The following is a 25,872-nucleotide window of genomic DNA, read 5'->3' on the forward strand; positions in this document are numbered from 1 at the left end:
CTTTTGTATAATATTTTATTTAAGATTTTACATGATATTCATTAAGAGATTGGTCTATAATTTTCTTTTCTGTTTTCGCCTACCTGGTTTAGGTACGTACCTGTCTGTGTGTAAAAGGAGTTTAGGATCCTTCAGTCCCATTTTTTCAAATAGTTTTTATAGTTTGGGGTTAATTGTTTTTAAATGTTTGGTAGAATTAATTAAACCATCTGGTCCTGGGATTTTTCTTGGGAGTTTTTAGCTTGTTCTATTTCTTTTTCAAGATGGAACTGTTTAGGATATTTACTTTTCCTCTGTTAATTTGGGGTTTATTTTTGGGTATTCTTCCATTTCATTTGTTGTCGAATTTATTGCCAAAAGTTGAAAGTAATTCCTTTACTCATTTTCTCTTCATTAGTGGTGAGTTCTCCTTTTCATTTTTAAGACTAACAATTTGATTTTCCTTTCCTTTTTTTAATCAGATTTCTAGGTTTGTCTATTTTGTTGGTTTTTTCATAGAACCAACTCTTAGTTTTATTAATTAATTCAATAGTTTTTTTACTTTCAATTGTATTGATCTCTCCTTTTATTTTTAGAATTTCAAGTTTAGTGTTTGAACTATGCATATTTGTTAAGACAGTTCTCTCTTTCATTTATTTTTATTGCTTATTTGAGGGTAGAGGAAAAGTAGGAAAGAAAAAAATCCTACAAAGATAAGGAAATCATAAAGTTATGGAGATAAAAAAAATAAACTTCCTTATTGATATCCTATGTGAAATTTTTCTAATATCTTTTTTTATGACTATACAGAAGATTTATCCTGGATTCTTTTGGCCCATTGACACCCATTATTGAGTCAGGGTATTTAGAAATGATTGTTTACACGTGTAAATCTGAGCCCATTTATAGACTCAGCCTTTAAAAGGAACATAAATGTAGATAAATATCTGAGATATATATAGACAGAAGAAAAGACTATTGAGACAGCCTTTTTGTTCTAAAAGGGAAGCCTACACAGAAAATAATATTGTGTCCAGAAAAAAAGGCAAGCAGTGGCTACAGTAGAGCTTAGAGAATGCCCAGGTCAGTCTGTTACCTTCAGAAATGACAGCTGAAAGCCCTGAATGACAGAAATAAAATGACCATGAAGTTCCTAGAAGAAAAGGGAAAACATACCAAGATTAAGAATTCTGCACGTAAGGGGAGGAGTTTCTGGAAAACACTGATTTCTGTGGTAGAGCAGAGGCCAGAAAAAAAGGTGAGAAGCAGAGAATGACAAAAGCAATAATGTGGAGAAAAGTAAACCTTCCCTTTTATGTGTGTTAAATTTGGAAGTAGTATAACTTTCTAGCAAATCCTAGTTCTTCTTTCCCTTTTCTTAGAATAATAATAATAGCAATAACTAACATTTTTATAGCATCTATTATGGGTCAAGCACTTTATAAATATTATCTTGTTTGATCCTGATAACTCTAGAAGACAGGATCTTTTGTTATCCCCATTTTACAGTTGAGAAACTGAGGCAGAGATTAGATTTGTCACCCTGCTAAACGTCTGATGCTGAATTTGCCAAGGCTTCCAGACCCAGGTCCAGGTCCAGGGCTCTATCTACTGCACTGCCTATATACCAAATTGTTCTCAACTACAGAGCATTACTATAAGTCTATAGGACTAAATAGGTCTCTGAAAGAGATGGAGTTCATTAGAAAGGCACAGAGAGTTTTGTTGACTATAGAATTTGGGTAAGAACTCTTTCTCTTTCATACACTTTTGGATAAAAGAGAGGTTTCTTATTCTGTATATCATATTGGTAGCTTGAATGCTTACATGGTACTTAAGGTCCCTTTAATTCTTATTATTTTTTGTAGAGACTTCAAGGGGGCACATGCCAAAAAGAATGATTTATGAAAAGACCCCAGGACTAATCCTTGCCCAGAATTGGGGTTTGTACACACAATTACTCTTGTGAAAATGTTTCTGTAGAGTGTTTCTGTTTATTAATTATATATATTTACACATCATATGTAAATATATGCAAATTTATATCACAAAGTAAATGTATTATTATTATTATTATTTTGTCCAGACAATTGGGGTTACTTGACTTGCTTAGGGTCACATAGCTAGTAAGTGAGGTCAAATTTGAACTCAGGTTCTGCTGACTCCAAGACTGGTGCTCTATCCACTACTCCATCTAATTACGCCACAGTAAATACTTCTAAACCATGTATAATTGAGTTATTTAGCATTAATGAGGCAGGTGGTAGAACAGGCAAAACTCTGGATTTCTAAAATCAGGAGTATATAAATATAAATCCTACTTTAGATACTAGTAACTATGTGAGCCTGGACAGTCACTTAATCTATCCTAATCTTAGTCTCACTCTCTATAAAATTGAAATAATAGCACTACTTATCTTATGGGATTTCTATGAGGATCAAATGAGATTATATAAAATGATTTGCTAAACTTAAAGCACTATATAAATGTTATATTGCTGTAAGTTTAGCAAAGCATTTTATTTTAGCAAATTGGCAAAGCTATTATCATTAAAATAATCTCAACTTCAATTGCTTTCTAGACACCTCCAACTGGTTGTTCCATATCCCATTGAGGTTTCACTTTGTCTTTTGGTGATCCCACATGTTTAATTATCATCTCTAAGAAGAATATTACAACTCTAATTGCTAACTGGATATCTCTACTGGAATTTCTTATCAACATTTCAAATTCAATATGTCTAAAACTGAACTTATCTTTTCCCCAAATTCACCCCCTTCCAATGTCCCTATTGTTGTTGATGGTATCCTACCAGTCACCAAGGCTTAAAACTTTGGAGCTGTTTTTGATTCTTCCTATTTATTTCTTCAAGCCCCATTCCTTCATTCAATTATTTGCCAAATATTATCAATTCTATCTTCACAGCATTCCTTGCATCTGCTCTCACCTCTCCACTGAGGATATTTTTTAGTAGCTTTTGAACACCTCTGACTCCTGTCGCAGTCTGTCCTTCACACTGCTATCATAGTAACATTCCCATTTCAGAGAACCAATCAACTCATTCACTTCCTCAAAAAAAACTTCAGGGACTTGCTATTGCCTATATAACAAGGGACTGATTAAAAAGCTCCTACTCCTGAAACAATGTATAATATGTTTTGCTGGGTTCCAAACCACATGGAAGTTTGATTAGCTTGCTTCCATCTTGTTTTTCTCCCCAGTTACAATAAAAAAAAATCCATTTTTTGGGTTATACCTGTACATTTTTTTAAAAACATATTTCCTTATGAATCATATTGGGAAAGAAAAATGAAAATAAAAGGAAAAAACCATGAGAGAAAAAAAAAACAGAAGAAAAAGAAAAAAATGAACAGAGCATGTGTTGATTAATATTCAGTATCCATAGTTCTCTCTCTGGAAAATATAATTGGGATTGCTTTGGATTACTGAGCCACTGAGAACCAACTCTGTCATAGTTGATCATTACACAATCTTGTGGTTATTGTGTATAATGTTTTTCCTGGTTCTGTTTGTTTCGCTCAGCATCAATTTATATATGTGTGTATATATATATATATATATATATCATTATTATATTTGTATATATCTTATATATATTATTTCTAAAATCAAACTGTTTATCATTTTTATAGAACAATAACATTCCATTACTTTTATATACCATAATTTAGCCATTCCCCAACTGATGGGCATCTACTCATTTTTAAATTTTTTTCCACCATAAAAAGAGCTGCTACAAATATTTTTGTACATGTGGGTCCCTTTCCCTCCTTTATAATCTCTTTGGGATAGAAACCCAGTAGAGACACTGCTGGATCAAAGCATATGCACAGTTTTATAGCCCTTTGGGCATAGTTCCAAATTGCTCTCCAGAGTGGGTGGATCAGCTCACAACTCCACCAACAATGTATTAGTGTCCCAGTTTTCCCACATCCCCTCCAACATTTATCATTATCTTTTCCTTTCATCTTAGCCAATCTGAAAGAGATATGAGGTACTACCAGGTGTGTATATTGGAAGGATCCTTTATCTCCTCACTTCAGAATAAAGAGGTATTCTGTTCCCTATTAGCTTATTGTGTGATAATAAAGCTTTTTAACTGGTTACTGAGACATAATAGATTTTTCAGAAAAAAAATTCATCTTCCTCCATTTACTCTTCCTTAATACCTATCTTTCATGAAGAAGTGATTTTTCTTCTTTTCAAATCAAATGCCTTTAAATACATGTTTGATCCCATTCCTTCCCATCTTCCCCAGCAAACTGCCATCTCTATCATTTCTATTCTCTCTAATTTTCAATCTCTCCCTATCTACAGGCTGCCATGATTCCTTACCTATCCTGAAAACATTGTCACTTGATAATATCATTCCTGATAGCTATCATCCTATCTCACCTCCCTTTCACCTCTCACCTTTCTTTCATCTCTGAATTCTTTGAGAAAGCTCTCTATACTTACAGTCTTTAGTCTAAATTTTAAACTTTCTACAATCTGACTTCTCATTGTTATTATTTAACGAAGTTGCTCTTTTCAAAGTCATTATTGCTCTCTTAATTGCCAGATCTAATGACCTCTTTTCAATCTTCATCTTTATTGAACTCCCTGTGGTCTTTAACATTGTTAATTCTTCTTCCAGACACTTAGCACAGTGTCTGTCACATAGTACAGTGGTTCTCAAACTTTTGGTCTCAGTACTTTATAGTATTAAAAAATTATTGAGGATCTGTCCAAAGAGTTTTTGTTTATTTGGGCTATATTTACAGATATTTACCATATTAGAAATAAAAACTAATTTTGAATTTGTAGACCCTTTGAAAGGGGGTCTACCCCCTCCAGGATTCTCTGGACCACACTTTGAGAACCACTAACCTAGTTTAATAAATACTTATTAGGAGTTTTAGGTCATGTGAGTAACAAGATGGTAGACTACACAGTTTTTCTGCTCCCCACAACCTTTCAACCTGAAGGGGGTTGGAAACTGTGTTCTCTTTAAAATTATCAATCTCAAACTTATGTTCCTTTTAATCTGTAAAATTATCACTCTGAAATTGTGTCCCCTTTTGATCTGAAAGATCAGGGTCTCCCAGGCCCCAAAGAGTCTAGAAAGGGCCCATCTTTCCAGGATGAAACAAGCAACATTATTCAAGGGCAATCAACTCCCATTAATCTTTTGGAAAGTCACATCCTTATTCAGGAAATTCTAAATTCTCAATTGAGAAATCCTGGTCTGATCAGCTCAAACTGCCCCCAGCCCCCCACTCCCCTCCCACCCCCACCAAGAGCTGCTCATTAATAGGTTTCCTTTTACTCATTTCTTTCCAGAATGTCCAAAGTAGGACCCTGTCCACTGAGAAGTCATTCTCTTCTCAGTGCCAGCCTCCATTTCCCTAATAGGACTTTGACACTGAAGAAGTCAGTTTTTCTAGCAAAGCTGACTTCTTATCCAACAATAAACCTCTATTTTTGCCATTAATGTTTTGGGTTCGTGAATTCTTTCACGAAGAACCTGCACCTCCGACCAAAAGCGGATTTCCACAACTCTCTGCCACTAACCTCATCAAAACTGCTCCAGAACAAAGAGAAAATAATTTCAGCTGTTTCCTTGACCTAGGATAACAAGATTCCAAAACCAAGATTTAAAAAATGAACAAATACCAAATCCAAGAACAGAGACTCTCTGATTCTGAGCTCACTCAGCACCGCTTTGCTATCCCATGCTACCAACAACAAGGTAGCATCAGAAGCCCTAAGACTTAACACAGGCTTACTTCAAAACTTACTCCTACACTGCATCCCTCCTCTCTCTCTTTCTGATGCTCTGGGCCTGGGGTATGGAAATTTTGGACTCAACAGTCAGCTTAGGCTATAACCTCTGCACTAAACCAAAGAATGAAGGAACAGATTGAGTGGAACAAGTCACCAGGACAGGACAATGTACATATGGAAAGCTGTGCAGCTCCCCAAGCCTGAAGGACAAGCATAGCATCTAGCTAAGGTCAGTTCTGACCACCCAAAAGTTAAGTTTGGACAAATATATAGACATGGTGTACTGTGTATTGCCTGGGGGAAAGTGGCTGAGATATTTTGAGATCCAGCCCCCCCAAAAGCCACATTCAGAGGAGAGGGAGTTAGAAGTGACCAATAAGAAAAATAAGGGTGAGGGATACTGAAAGTACCAAACATTCCTTTAATAGGCTGAGGCTTGAGTTGATGCACTGAGGTCCCAAGCACATGAGACTAAATAGTAATTGCACTATACTCTATTAATATACATGCTTGAATAAAGAATGGCCCCCACCCACTCTCTGTGCAAGTCCTGATGTGTTGTATAGGAAATGATGATTTTGGTGGGTGGAGGCAAAGAGACAGGAAGAGAGGCTGGGGAAGAGTGGGCCTGGGTTCTATTCTGGTAGCTGCTGATCTAACTGCCTCTGGTCTAACTAGCTTCTTGACTCAGCTGCACACATTGCTATTGCTGATTCCCTTCTACCTCCGATCTTTCTTCACTAAGAATAAAGATTGACGATTTTCCCCTAACCTGAATTCCACTCTGGCTGATTTTAAAATACGCGGTCATCACACATTCCAGGAAGAAGAAATCTCAAAGACCTTGAGCAAAAACATGACTCAATGGGAAAAATCTGACAGAAGAAAAATGATCTCTAGAAAAATGTGAAGTAGCTATAAACAAATATTGTAAAACAAAGGGAAAGATCTAATACTTGATGAGACAGAGGAATTTGTGGAAGTTTAAAAGAACATAGAACTGCAAACGTGTTATTTCTGAGTGTCTTAAAAGAGAAATGAGAATTGTGAGAGCAGAATTTGGGCCTTACGAAGCAAAAACTATGAAGCTGCAATTGCAAGTTTTTGTAGTTTTCAATCAAAGAAACAAAAAGAAGAATAACATCTGGGACTGTAAATTCATAAGTGAAAGACAATCTAAAAGAAGAGAACATTGCAAGAAAATATGCTCAAAATGCAAGCAAAACATATGAACCACAGAGACAGAATGCACCAAGACAACCTAAGAACCATACTCTCCCAGGCAAAAATGACAGAATAAAAAACCAAATGAGATTACAGTTGAAAAAATTCACAGATTACTTCCAGGAAAAAAACAATATAAACAAACAAAAAATTAAAAAAACTAAGACTGCAAATTCCAAAACACTGAGTGGTTAAATTTAACAATTCAATTCAGAAACAAGTTCTGCCAGCCATCAGAAGATCTTAAAATACAAAGAAAAATGCATTCAGATAACACAAGACTATTTCACATCCATTAGAAAAAGGAGGGACTGGAACAATGTGTTCCAAAGAGCAGTGGAATTCTACACAGCAAATATAATAAGCATAATAGGAAAACTTGAAGTTACAATTGCAAATCTCTGCAGCTTGCAACCAAGGAAACAAAATAGAATAATATATTGGGATTGTAAATTCATAAGTGAAAGGCAATCTAGAAGAGAAGCAAAAGAACACTGCAAAAGAAATATGCCAACAGAAGACCTTAAAATCCAAAGAAAAATACATTCAAATAACACAACAATATTTCACAGTTCAGGATAATATTTTGCAAATCTGAACCTAACCATACAGCATAGAAGATAGACATTCAATAATAAAGAAGAGTTTTGAACATTTTTAGAAAGAACCAGAACTTGAGATTATTGGCATTTTGACAATGCCCAAGAACAGAAATACAGGAAGAGTGAATAAATGCAGACCATAACAACAGTGTGACAACAAGCCATGAAGGGACTTCTTTCTAAATGTACACAATGATGCAAGGGTGATGAAGAAATCTGGTAGAGTTGACAATGAAGAGATAGACAGGGAATATTATGGACAGAAGCTGGTAATATCGTCTACAAGTGAATGTGTGTGTGTGTGTGTGGGGGGGTGAAAGACAGAGACAGAGAAAAGAGAGAGGGAAGGAGAAAGGGAGGGGTAGGAGGGGAAGGGGAGGAGGAAAGGGACAGAGGGAGAAGGAGAGGGAGAGGAGAGGGGGAAGGAGAGGGAGAGGGGGAGAGGGAGGAATGGAAATGGGGAGAGGGAGGGAGGGAGAAGAGGAGAGGGAGAGAGGAAGAGGGAAAAGAAGGAGAAGGAGAAGGAGGGGAGAGAGAGAGGGAGAGGGAGGGAGGGAAAGGGAGAGGAAGAAGAAGAAGGAGAGAGAGGGAGAGGGAGAGGGGGAGAGAAAGAGGGAGAGGGAGAGGAAAAGGGAGAGGGCAAGAGGAAGGGAGAAGGAGAAAGAGAGGGAGGGAAGGAGAGGGGGAGAGGGAGGGGAGAGAGAGGGAGGGAGAGGGAGGAGAAGGAGGGAGGGAGAGGAAGAAGGAGGAGAGAGAGGGAGAGAGGGAGAAGGAGAGGCAGTGGGAGAAGTATTTGGGGGATAACTACGGTGATATAAAAGCAGAAGATATTAATAAAAACTTATTTTTAAAAAGTGCTTATTCCCTTCCCTCCCTTTATTGGTGAAATCTTGCTATGTTGCCTTACCATGGAATAGAGATAACCCAAATTTTTCTAAGATTATAAACTTTAGATTTAGATTATAAACTACAAGTTCTAAAAGATTCTAATACAATGGAAGGGCTTCAAGTGTCATTTCAGCAATAAGTCAAGTCTACTTTTCAGTAACCAGCCTAAGTAAATAGAGAAAAGTTCATCACAAGTTGGTTAGGACATTTGGCAATGAAATCTTTGGCTATTGCAATTCATAAAACAAAGAAAATATACAAAATGACTCAGTCTCATTCCAGTGCTAAAGTTTTTAAAAATTGTTTTGAAACTGTTATCAAAAAAGTATTTCCACATACAAAGAACGTGAAAAAGAAGATTATAAATTAAACCATGAATCTCAATTCAATATAGCTTATTGTTTTTTTTTTTTGTTTGTTTGTTTTTTTAAGATATCTAAAGCATTCAATATACTACTTTCAACACATTACCTTCCATTCTGGGAAAGATAATCCACTAAATACATTGGAGACAGCTCTTGAGCAGAACCAGCCTGAGTTTGAGGTCATGCTCTAGGACTCCACTAATCCCTGTCCCAAACATTCAGGGCTTGTACTCTCTTCCATTCTTTTCCACTTTTCTCAGGCATTACTATTCAAATCCACATGGCTTCTACTACTATAAAGAGAATGATGATGTTCCACTGAGCATCCCCGTGATTCTGAAAAATAGCAGGCTACTTAGGCCAAAGTTCCCTTCTTAAGTGCCATTCCCCAAATAGCTGAACAAGTTATGGTATACAATATTATCATTCTATAAGAAATGATGAAGAGGCTGATTTCAGAAAAGCCTGGAAAGACTTAACATGAGCTGAAAAAATGAGCAGAACCAGGAGAACAATTGTACACGGCAGCAACAAGAAGATTATGTGATGATCAACTGTGATGGAGTTGGCTCTTCAACAATGAGGTGTTCCAATAGACTTGGGATGGAGAGAGCCATCGGCATCCACAGAGAGAACTAGAGATTGTATGTGGATTGGAGGCCTAGGATTTTCATCCTTTTTTGTTAGTTTGCTCTCTTTAGGTTTTTTTTTCTTTTTTGGTCTAGTTTTTCTTGCACAGCATGACAAATATGGAATATGTTTAAAAGGAAAAAATAATATCACTCCTTGATCCCTAACACTCATCCATAAAACTTTTGTTAGAATCACCTCTGAACAAATTGGAGACATTCTTGATCAGGGTTAAAAAGCTATGGTGGGCCCAAGGTAACTAGGAATAACCTCTAAAAATTACTAAGATGTTCATGCTTATCAATTTTGGGGGAGGCTCGTTGTTGAAGGAGAGAATTTAAGATTTTTCTTTTCTTACTCTTCCTACCCCTGCCCCAGAGTTCCAAGTTCTTAAAGCTTAAAAGTCTAAGCTTCATGTCTAAGTTCTCCCCAAAAGGAAGAGTAGAAAGGTAATATATAATATAAATCACATATAACTGCTGTTTATTAATTTTATACAAACGAAACACTTAAGATGAAAAACTTGTCCATTGATAAATCTTTAAAAAGCAGTTTTCCTCTCCCTTCCCCCACACTTCCAGGGAAAGGTTCTAATAGTCTTAATATCCTTCAGTAGATGAGAAGGAAAGAAAGAGACAGAGATGGAGATTCAAAGAGACAGAAACAAAGAGACAAAGACACAGAGAGAAATGGGTAAGATACCGAGTCACTCCCTTTTAAAGGTCCACCAAATTAACAGCAATTTCTTCTCAGTAGAGGGTGCAGCTAGATGGCATGGTGGATAAAGCTCATTTTTCTGAATTCAAATCTGGCTTCATTTATGAGCTGCAAGTCATTTAACAGTTGCTTCAATTTCCTCATCTGTCAAATAAGCTGGAGAAGGAAATGGCAATATCCAATATCTTTGCCAAGAAAACCCAAATGGAATCATAAAGAGTTAGATACTACTAAAACAAGTGAACATACTTTCCAATGGCCAATAAAATTTGAATTGCAGTTCATCTCAAGTTGCAAGTCCTTGTAGCATTAGTCATGTATATGAAAATTATCTGAGAATGTTATCTTCAAAATGAACTTCACACAAACTATGTGGAGGATTGCAATCCCTAAGTAGATATACAGATAGGTTTTTGCCAGTGATATTCTACAACCAACCTAATCTTCATTTGCTAGTTATGTAATCTTGGGCAAATCACTTCATCCTTGTTACCTTAGTTTCCTCAAGTAGGGATTATAATAGTACTTACCTCCTGTGATTTTTGTGAAGACAAAATGAAATAATATTTTAAGTACTTATTACTTTTCCCAGCACATAGTAGGTGCTTTAAAAATGCTTATTCCCTCCTTCCTTTACTATTACATAATTCACTAAAAGATATAAAAACTTCATTATCACAATGTATTTAATGTTTGGTGATTACTTTAAAAGCATTTGATACTAGTGGGAGGGGGAATTATGGGAAAAATAGATAAACTAATGTGCTATTATTGATAGAGCTGTGAACTGATACAACCATTCTGAAAAGCAATTTGGAACTATACCTCCAAAATTACTCAATTGTGAATATTATTTGATCCAGAAATACCCCTTTATATCTATACCTTCTCCAATATTCACTGAAAAAAGATAAAGAAAAGGGTCCACATGTTTCAAAATATTTATAAACAACTCTTTTTTTTTTTTTTTTTTTGCAATGTTAAATAACTGGAAACTAATGAGATGGCTATCAATTGGAGGATGGTTTGAAGAAATTATGGCTTTTGAATGACTATACTATAAGAACTTATGAAGAGGATGGTTTCAGAGGAACTTGAGAAGATTTGTATGAACTGATGTAGAATTAAGTAAGCAAACCCAAGAGAAACAATAATTCAATAATAACAGCAGTATAAACAAAATTTAAAGACTTAGGAACTCTGATGAACACAATGACCAATCATGATTGCAGGGAACTAATGATCAAACATGTTGCTCACTTTCTGACTCAAGTACAAATTGAGACATGAACTTTTGGGATATGGCTAATATGGAAATTTGTTTCAATTGACTATGAATATTGGATTCAAGATTTTTCATTTTTCTTTTTCAATTGGGAAAAAGATGGGGTTTTGTTATCTAAAAGACTTTTTTTTAAAAAGGTATTTGATATGGTAGAGTAAAACATTACTCCAAGTACTCTCTTCCCATCCATCAATTAATCAATCAACAAGCATTTATCAAGCACTTACTATGTGCCTGGAAGCTAGGTGGCATAATGGATAGAGTGCCAGGTCTGTATATATCAGGAAAACTATTAGCATAATTGACTATATCAATGAGCAAACTAACATAAATCACATGATTATGTTAATAGATGCAGAAAAAGCATTTGACAAAAAACAACACCAATTCCTATTAAAAATACTAGAGAACATAGGAATAAATGGATTTTCCTTAAAATGATAAATAGCATCTTATCTAAAACCATCAGCAAGCATCATATGTAATGACTATAAGCTAGATGCATTCCTAGTAAAATCAGGAGTGAAACAAGGTTACCCAATATCACCATTACTATTCAATATTGTATTAAAAATGCTAGCTTCAGCAATAAGAGAAAGAAGGGAAATGAAAGGAATTAGAGTAGGTAATGAGGAAACAAAATTATTACTTTTTGTGGTTGATATGATCGGTATATTTAGAGAATCCTATAGAATCAGCTTAAAAAAACCTACTAGAAACAATTAGTATTTTTAGCAAAGTTGCAGGATGCAAAATAAATCCATATAAATCATTGGTATTTCTATATGTTACAAAAAAAAAAGTTCAGCAGCAAGAGAAAGAGTAATTCCATTTAAAAATAACTGTAAATAATATAAAATATTTGGGAGTCTACCTAACCAGACTAAACCAGGAGCTATATGAGCACAATTATAAAATACTTCACATAAATAAAATTTGAACTAAACAACTGGGAGATTATCAAGTGTTTATGTGTAAGCCAAGCTAATATAATAAAAATTACAATTCTATCTAAATTAATCTTATTCACTTATTCAGTGTCATACCAAACAAACTTCCAAGAAATTACTTTATAGAGCTACAAAAAATAGTGACAAAATTCATCTGGAAGAACAGTCAAGAATTTCAAGGAAATTAATGAAAAAATGCAAATGAAGGTGGCCTAGCTGTCACCAGATCTAAATGCTCTAAATCATAACTGATTAAAGAAATGCAAATTAAGACAACTCTAAGGTACTACTATACACCTTTCAGATTGGTTAAGATGACAGGAAAAGATGATAAATGTTGGAAGGGATGTGGGAAAAGTGGGACTAATTTAATACATTGTTGGTGGAGTTGTGAATCGATCCAACCATTCTGGAGAGCAATTTGGAACTATGCTTGGGAAGTTATCAAACTGTTTATACCATTTGAACCAACAGTGTCTCCCCTGGGCCTGTATCCCAAAGGGATCTTAAAAGAAGGGAAAGGGACCCACATACGCAAAAATGTTTGTGGAAGGTCTCTTTGTAGTGGCTAGAAACTGGAAACTGAGTGGATGCCCATCAATTGGAGAATGACTACTCAGGGATTGCAATCCTCCACATAATTTGTGTGAAGTTCAGTTTGAAGATAACATTCTCAGATAATTTTCATATACATGACTAATGCTACAAGGACTTGCAACTTGAAATGAACTGCAATTCAAATTTTATTGGCCACTGGAAAGTATGTTCACTTGTTTTAGTAGTATCTAACTCTTTATGAGTTAGATTTGTGGTATATGAATATTATGTAATATTATTGTTCTGTAAAAAGTGACCAGCAGGATGATTCAGAAAGGCCTGGAGAGACTTACATGAACTGATGCTGAGTGAAATGGGCAGGACCAGGAGATCATTATATATTTCAACAACAATACTATATGATGATCAATTCTGATGGATGTGGCCCTCTTCAGCAATGAGTTGAACCAAATTAGAGCAGTAATGAACTGAACCAGCTACACTCAGCAAAAGAATTCTGGGAGATGATTATGAACCACTACAGAGAATTCCCTATATTTTTGTCCACCTGCATTTTTTATTTCTTTCACAGGTTAATTGTACACTATTTCAAAGTCCTATTTTTTTTGTACAGCAAAATAACTGTATGGACATATATACATATATTGTATTTAACATATACTTTAACATATTTAACATGTATTGGTCAATCTGTCATCTGGAGGAGGGAGTGGGGGGAAGGAGGGGAAAAATTGGAACAAAAGGTTTTGCAATTGTCAATGCTGAAAAATTACCCATGCATATAACTTGTAAATAAAAAGTTATAATAAAAAAAGTTCATAATTTAAAAAATGATCAGCAGGATGATTTCAGAGAGGCCTAGAGAGACTTACATGAACTGATGCTGAGTGAAATGAGCAGAACCTAGAGCCCTAGATCTACTCCATGGTTGCAATTGCCTTGATTCTACTTCTACTCTCCACTCATTCTTCTTCTGACCTCTCCTCTAGCTCTGTTGGTCTCCTATGAGCTTTTTCAGGGTCTGGGCCAGACTTTTTCAAGTCAGACTTCTAGCTCCTGCTGGAACTCACTGAAAATTGAACTGAACTCACTTGGGCTGCTATAGCCTCCAGTCTCTCCAGTATCAAGCTCAACATTCATTTTTTAAAAATTCTTTTTAAAAAATTTATTTATTCATTTATTTTAAATTTTTATTACATTTTTAAAAATTTTATGGTGTTTATATGTTTGTTTGTTTGTTGCTGAGGAAACTGGGATTAAGTGATTTGCCCAGAATCACACAGTTAGGAAATATTAAGTGTCTGAGGCCAAACTTGAATTCAGGTCCTTGTGTTCTCAGGGCCGGTGCTCTATCCATTGTGTCATCTAACTGACCTTTAAAGTTTTATTTTCAAAACATAAGCATGGATAATTTTTTAACATTGACCCTTGAAGAACCTTGTGTTCCAAATTTTTCCTCCCCTTCCCCCTACTCCCTCCCCTAGATGGCAAATAATCCAATATATGTTAAACATTCAACATCTATTCTTGACTAGAGTTTTTCCTAAAAGAAATAAAAAGGGCCCTTAGCTTAGGACTGACAGAAGCTTCACCAGTTCTGCTGCCTTATCTCCCAGACAGAAAGTGGGGTTGTCCCAAAAAGCTGATACCCTTTAGGTTTAGCCACATGGCCTCAGAGAAGCTTTGTATTTGGGAATTTCTGGACTGATCCAGGAGTCAAGAGAAATGTATAAGCCAGCAGCAGGGAGAGTCAGTGGTATGACAGTGAAGAAGTATCTATCAAACCTTGTAGATCCAGCAGAAGATTCCTGGACCAAGTGCAAGCTAAACTTGCCAAGGACCAAGAAGAAATGGAGCCACAATGTGGGTCAATTGGAGTTTGTTCAGGGAGTTGCAGACCAAGGTGGCAAAAGGGCTCTCAGCACTGGAAGTTAATAAAATAAGTTTGCAATCAGAAAAAGAAATCTGATAAGGTGAAGAAGCCACACCAGTGCTAGAGGTGAGGAAGGATGGTAGGGAAAGGGAAATAAGGAAAATGAAGCTCACCAGAGAGGGAAAGAACCTTGACTCAACCATGGATAGAATGGGTCCCTTAACCTTAAAACAACTAATAAGTTTCATTGTTGTTTTAATTAATTAACCAATCATTAATCAACTAATTAATATCAAATAAAAGATATTTAAATGTCTTGTCAATCCCAGAGTTTACACAAGAACTTAGAGCTTTCTTCTTTTTTGTGAAAACCCAAGTCTCAGTGTGAAATTCCTAAGAGAAACTCTGGGTGAGGATATGGTTCAAAGAACAGGAAAAAATGATAAACCCCAAGATTTAATGTTGTTCAGATGAATTCAGGACTTCAGTTCTTGGAACTATAATTTTATAATATATATAACTAACATAATAAAATATATAATAAATATAACATTAATATGTTATATATAATAAATATATAACAATTATAATAATTTGGCTACTATGTGAAAGGCACTGTGGTAGATGCTGGGGATATAAAGATAAAAAAAACACATAGTCCCTGTTTTCAAGGAATATATAATCTAAAGGAAAAGGGCGGAATATGTTGGCAATTTTAACAAATGGAGACCTGGAGAGGGGAAAAGGTTGAGAGAGAGAATCTATTTGTAGTTTATAAGATATTATGACCAAAGGCAGGGAGTTTAGACAAGTGAGGGATGGAGTTGTCCAATTTGGTTGAAAAGTAAAATAGGGGGAAAAAAGCAGGGAAGAGATAAGAGTCATTCTCAGTGAGACAATGGGAAAGAAAAAAAAAGGCGCAAGTCAGGACCAGAATAAGATTTCTGCAAGGCTGAGGAGCACCCAATTTCAAAGTGACTTGTCCCTTACAAGATGGTTGTAATTGTTCCCACTCACCAGAGTTTAGGTCTTGGAGATTGGGAATTGTAAAGCACAGAATTCTATATAGAGAATATGAAATGAAGGTGTAAAGTCTAAGGAAGGTGCAAGTTTAAAAGAGAAGGGTCATGGGATAGCTTTAGAACTAATGCAATGCTTTTTATAGATGAGACCACTGAGGCTCAAAGCACAGAACAACTTGCCCAGATTCGTATAACTAATATCAGAGGAATATTTGTACCATGTCTTCCCGACACAAAGTCCAACTAGGTCTATCAAAGCGGTCAAATGCCACATTGCCTCAGATTCAGGGAAACAAGCCTAAGTGTGAGAAAGAAACAATCAATCAAAATACCAAATCCGGGACCCCTCCATGATCTCCATACCCTCCTCTTTCCATCTCAACAGCCCTAATTTCAGTCTTTCTCTAATTCCTTGTATTTTTTGGAATAAAGATATGCTTTGTATGCTGTATATTCTCTAGAAATGAGGGTTTGGGATAGTGGTTGATTACTTAAAACTACAATCAAACTTAATTTCATCAGTTGGAACTAACTTCCTCCGCAGTATACCTGGGAAGATTTTTTGTGGATAGTTTTTTTTTTGGGGGGGGGTGTTGGGTTTTTTGGTTTGTTTTTGGTCCCTTCCATTATGTCGGTCTACAATTCTTAGAGAAATAATTGTAGGAATAAAGTCAAGATCAATATCTTCCCTTCCCCACCATTCCTACCTAATCCTCAGCATGTTTGCTGATTCCCCTGTGCCACAAGTCACCACCTGCTCCCTCCCCTACCAAGGAATATTTTAAATAGAGTCATCATCATTACCCAGAACCAGAAAAGCCAAATATTCTCAGTCTCAGTCCCATGCTGACTTCCCTCAGGAAGTCATCTGAAACCATAGGAACGTAAGCCAGATTTCCAAGTAAGCCTGGAACATTTTGTGTGTTGTTGTTTAGGCCAAAGTTGGATTGTTGGGGATAATGCTGATGCAAAGCTGTATCCTTGCCTGGAGCTCAGTGTTGATACAACAAATTAGAGAGAAGCCAGGCAGTTTTCTAGCTACTTCTGTTACCTGACTCTCTTCAGGTACATATTGCTAAGTAGGGGAAGAAGGGGAGAAACAGACAGAGAGACTTTGGAAGCAGCAGACATATAAGGGAAGCTAGCTCCTAAATATGTCTCTGATTTCCCTTACAGACTTCCAAGGATTGTCTCTTGGGAAAGATCATGCTCTTTAAGCTGAAATATTTTGCATCTAGCAAAAGAGCTGATTTACTCTGTATTTTCTGGTGTTCTCTAATTTGTGAGATTTTCCCAGTATCTGTTTATCTTCTTAGATAAATGGATTTAAGTCATTATTTGCTATTTGTGTGATTCACTATGTGATGGTCTTTTATATGGCCACAATTTGGTAGAAATGAGTCAAACTGATAAGTGAAAGCTAAAGAAGTGCCAGCAATGAGGGAAGTGACACTTGTAAAAATTATGCCAGCAGACCAGAAATATGATGGAGGTGGGGGAAGAGAAATAATTCTATTTCAGTTCTTTTTTTTTCAGAAACTGGAGAACCCAGCAGTCAAACTTATGACTTTTCCCCCCTTTTCTCTGGACACAAACCACAGTCTAGAGACTATGAGAGAGGGAGAATTCCAGAGATATCAATGCCCTCCATTAGCCTACATACATGGGCAGCACCCACAAATTACAGTAAATTTGGTGTACATTCCACATAGAACCACTGCCTTTTGATCCCCTTTCTGGCAAACTACTCCTCCTTATTGTCCATTCTCAGAGTATCCTCTCAGTTTTTCTAATTTTGACAAGAATATATTTTTAATACTTCAACAATGGGAATTTTCTCTGTTATTCTGCTAATTGATTGAACAGTTTTTCATAGACCTAATTCTGCATTTCTTTAGCCTATAATTTTAAAATCAAAAAATGGGTCTTTTAACACTGCTATAAGCCACAAATTGGTTAGTTCCACATTACCCTTCTAATGATTTCTCAGTGTCCCTTCCAAATTTTTCTGGCTAACAATTGGTCCCTTCCAAATTTCCCTGACCACTGATTGATTTCAAATTGTTCTGTCCATTGATTAATTATACACAAAGTTCTTTTTTAACCAAAGTATTTATTCTAGCCTATGCTTCTATCAACTTGTTCATTTTATTCTCTCTCTCTCTCTCTCTCTCTCTCTCTCCCTTTCTCTTCCTCTTTTTTCATATATATATGTGTGTGCATATATATATATATATATATGCACACACATACACATACATAATATGTATGTGTCATTCTTCATTGTCTCTCTTATTGTCTTGTCCCCTTGGTCACATCACCCAATAGCTTATTTGTTCTTATTTGTTCTGTACCCTCAGTATAGCAATGGAGATAGTTCTTGAAGAAGTGAAGGGCCAGCTTCAACTGGATCTCTCCCTTGGAGCTGAACCTGTACCAATTGTAGGTTTTCTTCGAGGAAGACTCTTCCGGGATAGGTTCCAGGTCTTTGGGTTGGTGCTCAACCACCACATCTGAACAAAATCCTACTCGAAGACTCCCCAAACCATCAATGAAAAATTCTACAAGGAAGAGAAAATAGAAAGAATAGAATCAATAAGCTTTGGGTGAACGGCCAGAATAGCCAGTGCTGGTGCAAGAGTCATATGTGAGGAGATCCAGAAGGACAAACCTGACTTTGGAGCTTCCTGTCCGATGGATATAACAATGCATACGCACAGAAACAAAGGAAAATGCAGACTCTCCAGGTTAAAAGCTCCGGGTCTCAGGGTTAAGAAGTAAAAGAGAAATTCAGAACTGAAGGCTGGGGAAGAGGTCCGTGGAAAGGCCTGGAAACAGACTCCAGAGGCATGAATGGGGCAGACATTTACACACAAGCTCTTCAGTTGAGGGTGGAAGTTAGGAAACATGGTTTAAAAAGTGTGGTCTCTTTAATAGTGGTTAATTTTTAACCTTACCCTAGTATCCTTACCTGACTGTGCTACTCTTTTCAATCTGGGATCAAAACCAACACTGCGGAGCTTCTCTGTGTGGGCCAAGAAAAAATTGACAATACCACTCGTTACCACACATTTGGGGAAGCCGTCCAAGACCTGGAAGGATCCCACTCGTTTGTGAATGCAGCTGCCATCCTCCCCTTGGGCCAACAGAAGCTTGAACAGGAAGGAAATTCCAAGCACATGGCCACCTACCTATCCGAGACAGGGAAGAACAGAAACATTGGCATTAATGAACTCAAAGGGCTCAGCAGCCATTTTGCTTCTCCTGGAAAGCATTTTAGAACTTCTGCATGTAACTATTATCAATATGATTCTGTCATTCTACCCATCCACCCAGCTGCAGGACTCTCAGATTTTTAAATCTCACACCTCCCTTCCCATCCATGCTCTACTTTCTCCATCCAATGAAGTAAGAATATTTTAATCTGTCCTACTATTGTCATCATGCTCACTGTTCAGTCCACTTACTACAGCTCTGATTTCTGAGATCATTCTTGGACCTAGCAGGCAGTCAGGAAGACAAAATCCAATCTAGCCTCAGATATCTATCTATGAGCTGTGGGGAGCCAGGTGAGTCCTAACATTTTTGTCTATCTTATTTTCCTCAACTGTAAAACTGTAAAACAAACAAACAAAACCCTACAGAGTTATTTTGAGGACCAAATATGTTAATGCTTGTAACACAGTTAACTCAGTACCTGGCACACAGAAGTTTAATAAAAATTCTTATTCCCTTCCATATTTTATATTCCCCAGGTTAGGAATGCTGACCATAGACCAGGGATCTTGGTATTTGACCTATTCTTGACAGAGTTTGGTCCACTGTGTCTGGTAGTGACAGAGAACATTTCTCCCTACCCCTAAACACATATGGCAGCATCAGAGTTATCCCTATATGTTTATCCTATCCCCCAATATAATCCCTGCTTTCTGTAGGTGACAGGAAACCCAGTCTAAAGGGCAATTTTTTTTTTTTTTTTTAACAAATCCCAAGGCTAGATAGAGCCATTGTTGAGAAATGGGTACTGGAGATGAGGGGCTGGTCCTTAAGATAAAAACTAGAATATTTTGAGTATGAATGAGGCCCTGAGTAAGCATAGTAGAGATTAGGGGAGTGGGTGAGAAGATAATAGATAATGCAAATCCAAAGGTGACAGCTGAGTTACAGAAAAACAAGGCAATAGAATGTAAAGCTCAGGACACCAAGGGAGTTGGGTAATCTGACTGTTTGAGTGACGACCATCAGTGCAGCTGGAAAGATCACATATCAGGAGCCCTATAGCATGTTCTCTTAACCCTCACCCCTTCCCATCCTGTTAAAGCATTGCATTTGTGCTATCATCAGGCAAGGAAAAGGAAGGTGAGACACAGCTCAAGGACAGTAGCATACAGAAGAGCACTTGGGGAAGGAAACATATAAGGCATGGGGGAGTCTCGAGTGGAAGTAGAGTGAGGATATAAAAGACAAATGCTATCTACTTGGCAATTCTGCCTATGGCCCTTGCTTCAATACTTAATAGCTAGCAAGTCACTTAACCCCAGTCTCAATTTTCTCATCTGTCAGTTGGGGATTAAAAAAACCCCTGTTATACTCATCTCAAAAGACTGAAATTCAAATTACAAAGTATTTTGTGAGCTAAAATGAGCTATATACCAGATATTATTATTATTCAACAATAATTTATAAAGTACCTACTATGTGACAGGCACTGTACTACGAAAGAGAGTGATCCTACTTCAAAGAACCTGTGTTCCATTGAGTGAAGGGAGATACAATATATTCAGAAATAGTTAACCATAGGGCCTATGCATGTGGCAGAGGTCAGAGAAATCTCTAATTCTTCGGCTAAAATTTGAATCAAGCCACTGGGCCAGTGAGCCAAAAGTCAAGGATTTCTAGAGAGGGCTGAGTTTAGTCCAAGTCCCTGCATTTAGAATGGCAGAGGAGATGGCACTCGGACTCCACAGGTGCAGGGCCTGATGGCCCCATCTGTAAGTCAAAGAATGAGCAGAGTCTGGCCCAAGTACAAAGTCCTGGAAGCTAAAACTGGCAGCAGGCATAATAGAAGAAAATGTTGAGCCCCCTAAGGAATACTCTAAGGAGACCCAGGAGGTAAACATAGAGGAGAGTGTCCTCAAGACAAGGTAAAACAGAGCAGGGTGTAGCCTGGGGGGTGGAGAATATGCAGGGAGGACTCTACCACAGGTTGGCTGCTCTGCTTTGGTTGCAAACTAGTAGATCAGCAGAGAAGTTACACAAACGCCAAAGGTAGAGTGTACCCCCCCCCCCAAAAATGCCAGAGTTTAACAAGACCTGGCCACACAGCACTGGGCACCAGCACCAGGAGTGACTCAGCACAGATCACAGTGCAGCTGCACAGCTGCAGTCTGCAGTATGGGGGTCTGCCTGGGGCAGTCCCACTTCTGCAGGGGAGTGGGGGGGAGAAAGGGGCTCTGCCCAGGGCAGCCCCACTTCTGCAGGGGAGGGGAGTATTCTGCCTGGGGCAATCACACTTCTGCAGCTCAGCTGTTCTTTGCAGCCCGTTTGCAGGACAGCTACTATCCATCTATCTATCCCTGTTCTGTAGAGGAAGGTGGTAACCTCCTTGCCCTAAGACAGACCCTAAGAGCTTTTTTAAAAAATGAGTAAAAAAGCCAAGTGCACTCTAATCATAGAAAGCTTCTATACAGAAAGAGAGCAGGTTTTCAACCCTGAGGAGACTAATAGCAGACAGTCCCAAGACAATACCCCAAAGGGGGTGTAACCTGGTCCCCATCACACAAGGCTTTCCTAGAAGAAATTAGAAAAGATGTTAAAAGAGAGCTAGAAGAAAAATGGGGAAAGGAAAGAGAAGCTCTGCAAGAGAGTAGGAAAAGGCTTGTAACTCAAGTGGAAAAAGAAAACAGCTTCCTGAAATGAGAATTGGAAAAAGTAAAGAACTCCCAGGAAAGTAGGATTTGTGAATTGAAAAAAGAAAATAACTCAGTAAAAAAAATTCCATAGAGCAAAACATCTCATTTAAAAACTCAATTGGATATATGCAAAAAGAAGTAAAAAAAAAAGCAAGAAATAAATTAAAAAGGAAGGCAAACAAAAGGGTTTCCTTGAGAATAAGAAAATTAAAAAACGAAAAAATGAAAAAAGAAAAAAGTTAAAATTAGGAAAACCAACCTGAAAGAATCTGAAGAAATTGAAAAAGGACCCCGAAAATTTGATGAAAAAAAAAATAACAGGAAATTTCAAAACAAAAAAAATCTCAATTAAAAAATTGAAAAAACAGCCAGAAAGAAAAAAAAATTTGAAAAACCCAAAATAAAAACCCAAGGAAATTTGGTAAATTTTTGAACATGACTAAGGAAAAAAAATTAAAAAGGAAAAAATTAAATACCGGAACAAAAGGAAAGATCTAGGTATTAAAGGATTGGGGCCTGAATTAATTAAAAGGCAAAAGAACCCGGAATCCCAAGAAAAACTCCCAGAAGCTAGATTTTTTAGGGAAGAAAAAGGCTTAAGAAACATAACCTTTTTTAAAAAAAAAAAAACTAAAAAAAATGTGCTAAATCAGGACTCAAGGAAAGAAAAAATAAAAAGAACCGAAAATTTATTTAGGGCAACATAAAGAGACATGTAATTTGTTTAGTTTAATACAAAAAAAGGGAAAGAAGGGAAAGGGAAAGAAAAAAGGGGAAAAAGGGGAAATTCTCCCCGAAGAGGGAAAAATTTCAATTGAAATTAAAGGGGAAAAAAGAAAACCAATTTGGTCAAAGAGAAAATAAGAAAGGTTTTGGAAATTTTTATTCCATTAAAAAGGGAAGGAAAAAGGGAAAGGAAAAATAAAAAGGAAAGGGGGAAAGGAAAGGACCCAAAGGGGGGAGGGAAAAAGAGGGAACCCAGGGAAGGGGGAATTTTAATCTGGAAAGGGAGGGAAAGAGGAAAGAAAAAAAGGTTAACAAGATGGCAAAAGAGAAATAATTTTAACTTTAAGGGAAACTCCCTAAAAGGGAGGGAAAGGAAAGAAAAAGAGAATAAAAAAATTTTAAGGAAAAAAAAAGGGGGAAAACAAAGAGAAAAAGAAAAACAGGAGCAAATTTATTAAAGGGGAAGCAAAAAGAGGGTACTTTTTCTTAAAAAAAAAAAATTAAAAAAGGGAAAGGGAAAATTTTTGCCAAAGGGTAGATGGACAATAAGCAAATCAATTAAAAATATATGCCCAAAAGGTGTAGCATCTAACCCTAAAGGAGAAATTAAGAGCTGCAAGAAGAAATAGACAGAAAATATAATAGGGGAGATCTTAATCTTTCCCAAAAAAAAAAACCACAAAACAAATAAGAAAGAAAAGGGAAATAGAATACAGAAAACTAGATATGATAGATCTTTTGAAAAAACTAATGGAGACAGAAAGGAGTATACTTTTTCCTAGTTTTGGAATCTAAAAAAAGTTGACCAATATTAGGACAAAAGACCTCAAAATTAAAATGCAGAAAGCAGAAATAAAATGCATTCTTTCAGATCATGATGCAATAAAACACATTTAAAAAAAGTAGGGAAATAGACCAAAAGTAATTGAAACTAAATAATCTCATCCTAAAAAATGATTTGAAACAGCAAATCATAGACACAATCAATAATTAATCCAAGAGAAACAAAATGAGACAAATAAAAATTTGTGGCTTGCAGCCAAACAGTAATAAGGGGAAATTTTATATCTTTTAGAGGTTTACTGAATAAAATAGAGAAAGAGAAGATCAATGAATTTTGCAACAAAAAGTAGAAAAGACCAAATTAAAAACCCCAATCAAATACTAAACTTGAAATTCTAAAATTAAAAGGAGAAATTAATAAAATTGAAAGTAAAAAACCTATTGAATAAATACATAATAAAATGAATAAATAAATTAGTTAATAAATAAAACTAAGAGTTGGTTTTATGAAAAAACCAACAAAATAAATAAACCTTTGGTAAAAAAGAAAATCAAATTGTTAGTCTTAAAAATGAAAAGGGAGAACTTTCCACCAATGAAGAGGAAATTAAAGCAATAATTAGGAGTTACTTTGCCCAACTTTATGCCAATAAATTTGATAACCTAAGTGAAATGAATGACTACCTTCAAAAATATAGGCTTCCCAGATTAACAGAGGAGGAAGTAAATTGCTTAAATAGTCCCATTTTAGAAAAAGAAATAGAACAAGCTATTAATCAGCTCTCTAAGAAAAAATCCCCAGGACCAGATGGATTTACATGTGAATTCTACGAAACATTTAAAGAACAATTAACTCCAATGTTATATAAACTATTTGAAAAAATAGAGAATGAAGGACTCTTACCAAATTCCTTTTATGACACAGACATAGTACTGATGCCTAAGCCAGGTAGGTTGAAAACAAGAGAAAGAAAATTATAGACCAATCTTCCTAATGACTATTGATGCAAACATCTTAGATAAAATATTAGCAAAAAGATTACAAAAAATCATCCCCAGGATAATACACCATGACCAAGCAGGATTTATACCAGGAATGCAGGGCTTTCAAAAGGGAAAACTATTAACCAATTGACTATATTAACCAAATTAACAAAACCATTCAAGAAAAGGCATTTGGATAAAATCCAACATCCATTCCCTTTATTAAAAAACACTGAGAGTATAGGAAAAATATTTTTCTTAAAATAGTCTATAACATCTATTTAAAACATGTAAGATAATAAATGGGGATAAACTGAAACCATACCCAAAAGATCAGGGAGGGAACAAGGTTGCCCACTATCACCATTACTATTCAACATGGTATTAGAAATGCTAGCTTTGGCAATAAGAGTTGAGAAAGAGATTAAAGGAATTAGAGAAGATAATGAGGAAACCAAATTATCACTCTTTGCTGATGATATGATGGTATACTTAAAGAACCCCAGAGAATCAACTAAAAAGCTATTTGAAATAATCCACAACTTTAGCAAAGTTGCAGGATACAAAATAAACCCACATTAAGTTATCATCATTGTTATATATCACTAACAAAATCCAACAATTAAGAGATACAAAGAGAAATACCATTTAAAGTAACTGCCAATAGTATAAAATATTTGGGAATCTATCTGCCAAGGGAAAGTCAGGAACTATATGAGCAGAACTATAAAACACTTTCCATACAAATAAATTCAAATCTAACCAATTGGAAAAATATTAAGGGCTCTTGGATAGATCAAGCGACTATAATAAAGATGACAATACTACCTAAATTAATCTATTTATTTAATGCTATACCAATCACACTCCCAAAAACCTATTTTAATGACCTAGAAAAAATAACAACAAAATTCATCTGGAAGAACAAAAGGTCAAGATTTTCAAGGGAACTCATGGAAAAAAAAATCAAATGAAGGTGGCCTAGCTGTACCAGATCTAAAACTATATTATAAAGCAGCGGTCATCAAAACTATTTGGTATTGGCTAAGAAATAGACTAGTTGATCAGTGGAATAGATTAGGTTCACAGGACAAAATAGTCAATAACTTTAATAATCTAGTGTTTGACAAACCCAAAGATCCCAGCTTTTGGGACAAGAATTCACTGTTTGACAAAAACTACTGGGAAAATTGGAAATTAATATGGCAGAAACTAGGCATTGACCCACACTTAACACCATATACCAAGATAAGATCAAAATGGGTTATAAAGGCATAAAGAATGAGATTATAAATAAATTAGAAGAATATAGGATAGTTTACCTCTCAGACTTGTGGAGGAGAAAGGAATTTGTGACCAAAGAAGAACTAGAGATCATTATTGATCACAAAATAGGAAATTTCAATTATATCAAATTAAAAAGCTTTTGTACAAACAAAACTAATGCAGACAAGATTAGAAGTGATACAATAAACTGGTAAAACATTTTTACAGTCAAAGGATCTGATAAAGGCCTCATTTCCAAAACATATAGAGAATTGACTCTAATTTATAAGAAATCAAGCCATTCTTCAATTGATAAATGA

The 25,872-nt window shown here is 36.0% G+C and overlaps 1 protein-coding gene across 1 annotated transcript in view; it reads right to left on the minus strand.

The window, feature by feature from the left end:
- Positions 1 to 18,101: 18,101 nt before the first annotated feature.
- Positions 18,102 to 25,872, minus strand: part of LOC100921350 (beta-1,4 N-acetylgalactosaminyltransferase 2) — a 39,350-nt gene continuing 31,579 nt past the window's right edge. The window contains exons 8-9 of the mRNA XM_031966092.1: positions 18,853 to 19,072; positions 18,102 to 18,442 (exon numbers count right to left, since the gene is read on the minus strand). Coding sequence (XP_031821952.1) covers positions 18,174 to 18,442; positions 18,853 to 19,072 — 489 coding nt within the window. The 3' untranslated portion in view covers positions 18,102 to 18,173. The remainder of the gene's footprint in view (positions 18,443 to 18,852; positions 19,073 to 25,872) is intronic.

Source organism: Sarcophilus harrisii, chromosome 4 (assembly GCF_902635505.1).
Source record: "Sarcophilus harrisii chromosome 4, mSarHar1.11, whole genome shotgun sequence".
NCBI classification, from domain to species: Eukaryota; Metazoa; Chordata; class Mammalia; order Dasyuromorphia; family Dasyuridae; genus Sarcophilus; species Sarcophilus harrisii.